This window comes from Lipotes vexillifer, unplaced genomic scaffold (genome assembly GCF_000442215.2).
Source record: "Lipotes vexillifer unplaced genomic scaffold, Lipotes_vexillifer_v1.1 scaffold382, whole genome shotgun sequence".
Taxonomy (NCBI): domain Eukaryota; kingdom Metazoa; phylum Chordata; class Mammalia; order Artiodactyla; family Lipotidae; genus Lipotes; species Lipotes vexillifer.
The window spans coordinates 7,393,042-7,394,962 of record NW_006780611.1 but is presented as its reverse complement, the minus strand read 5'-3'; the positions used below and the strand labels follow the sequence as shown (position 1 = coordinate 7,394,962).

The following is a 1,921-nucleotide window of genomic DNA, read 5'->3' as shown; positions in this document are numbered from 1 at the left end:
GCCCCCCCCCACCGACTACCACCACCGTGTCGCAGACACCTGCTGCTCACTGATGGCCAGGTACACAACCGTGTGTACATCTGAGGCAGCTGATGGCATTTTGGGCATATGTTTAATTGTATTCAGGGATGGCTAACAATATTTTAACCTTTTAGGGAGGAGGAAAAATGGAGATTGGATCTTTGACAAAGAACAAATAGAGGAAATTGGTTTTTCGTAAATTTCTGGTGTTTCAATGAATGTATCTTTTGGCTTTGGCACATAGGAGATTTTTTTTACCTGTTATCTGTTTATCTTTACCTCTATTTTGAAAGAAAATATAATTTTCCTTGTAGCCTACAAATCTGAAAGGTACTAATATACCTTTACTTAAGATAACCAGCCAACAGTAGTCTGGTTTTTTGTTTGTGATTTGTTTTCCTTAAAGTTTGTTTTGATGCTAGGATTATCATAGGAAGTAGGAGTAACAGCTAATATATAGTGTTACTGTGTGCCAGGCCAGAGGCTAAACTCGTTACACATATTAGCTCATTCAATCCTCATGGCAAGCCTATGACTCATATACTATCATTATCCCTATTTCACGGAGGAGGAAAGTGAGGTTCAGAGATGTTGAGTAACTTGTCCTGGGCTGCACAGCTAAGTAGTGGGAGAGTCAGCATCTGAACTCAGCACCTCCCACTCCAGAGCCTGAGCTCTGGGCCTCTGCTCTCTTCACTGTGCAAGCTGGTCTGATGCCACCGTGTTTTTCACCCGTCTTCCTTCCCAGATGCACAAATCTGGCGTTCTGAGGAAGGCCATTGACTACATCAAATACTTGCAGCAGGTCAATCATAAACTGCGCCAGGAGAACATGGTGCTGAAACTGGCAAATCAGAAGAACAGTAAGTGTGCTCGTTGAGAAAAGGGTTTCAGACTTTCCGGTTATAGTAGAAGGCCTGTGCTGGGCACCGGGGAGGGTCCACTGTTGTGTACAAGGTGCCTTCAGGGGTGAAGCAGGAGCAGGGGCTGTGCATCCCTCACCTAGCCCAGCTCCAGCCCAGGTGGGGTGCTATAAAACGGACCGTTTGCCAGGTAGGGTTTTCTTTACAGAGCTCTTGAAGGGCATTGACCTAGGCAGCCTGGTGGACAATGACGTGGACCTGAAGATCGATGACTTTAATCAGAATGTCCTTCTGATGTCACCTCCGGCCTCTGATTCAGGGTCCCAGGCAGGCTTCTCCCCCTACTCCATCGACTCTGAGCCAGGAAGCCCTCTATTGGATGATGCAAAGGTAATGAGCTTTTGAAATCCCCTGACCCCTGGAATCTCTCCCATCTCCCCGAAGTTAATAGTGGGGAGGCTGCAGACAGCAGTCCAGGTCAGGTGTTCAGAGGCCCTGGGCTGGAGAGGAACAAGAATTCCGTGAAATTAGCCATGTACTGGAGAATAAAGAAAAAGAAAGCTGACTCTATATGGGGGTACAACCTCCGGTTTTACTGGTCCTTGCTGAAAGGGCCCATCAGAGGGGAATAATAGCCAAATCCAGCATGGGAACACACAGCGGCTGTGGTGCGGAGCTAGGAGTTGCTGGAGGCATCTCATCGCTTCCCTCGCCCATAATGAGCCTGGCAAGACCACTTTGTGAGGTTGATCAGTTGGGTTAGGATGAGGCTGCCTCTGGGTCTCGGGAAATGATTACAGTTTGCAGTCTAACAGATAACATTCCTACCAAGGGCCTTTAATTGTGGAAGAAAGCCCCTGGCAATTCTTGTTTAATGGAATTTGTTAAAAGAGGCTCAAGCCTAATGATCTTCCCAGGAACCTATGGAGACCACTGGGGTTTGTGCTGTATTTTGACATTGGCAGTTTCTGGCTTCAAAAGCGCAGAGTTCCCTTCTAGCGTAAGTTTTTTTTTTTTTTTTTTTTTTTTTTTTTTTT

At 46.4% G+C, this 1,921-nt stretch overlaps 1 protein-coding gene across 1 annotated transcript in view; it reads left to right on the top strand.

The window, feature by feature from the left end:
* The window catches only part of SREBF2 (sterol regulatory element binding transcription factor 2), a 62,052-nt gene that overhangs the window by 28,352 nt on the left and 31,779 nt on the right, over positions 1–1,921 (top strand). Inside the window, exons 9-10 of the mRNA XM_007454096.1 lie at positions 770–884; positions 1,093–1,274. Coding sequence (XP_007454158.1) covers positions 770–884; positions 1,093–1,274 — 297 coding nt within the window. The remainder of the gene's footprint in view (positions 1–769; positions 885–1,092; positions 1,275–1,921) is intronic.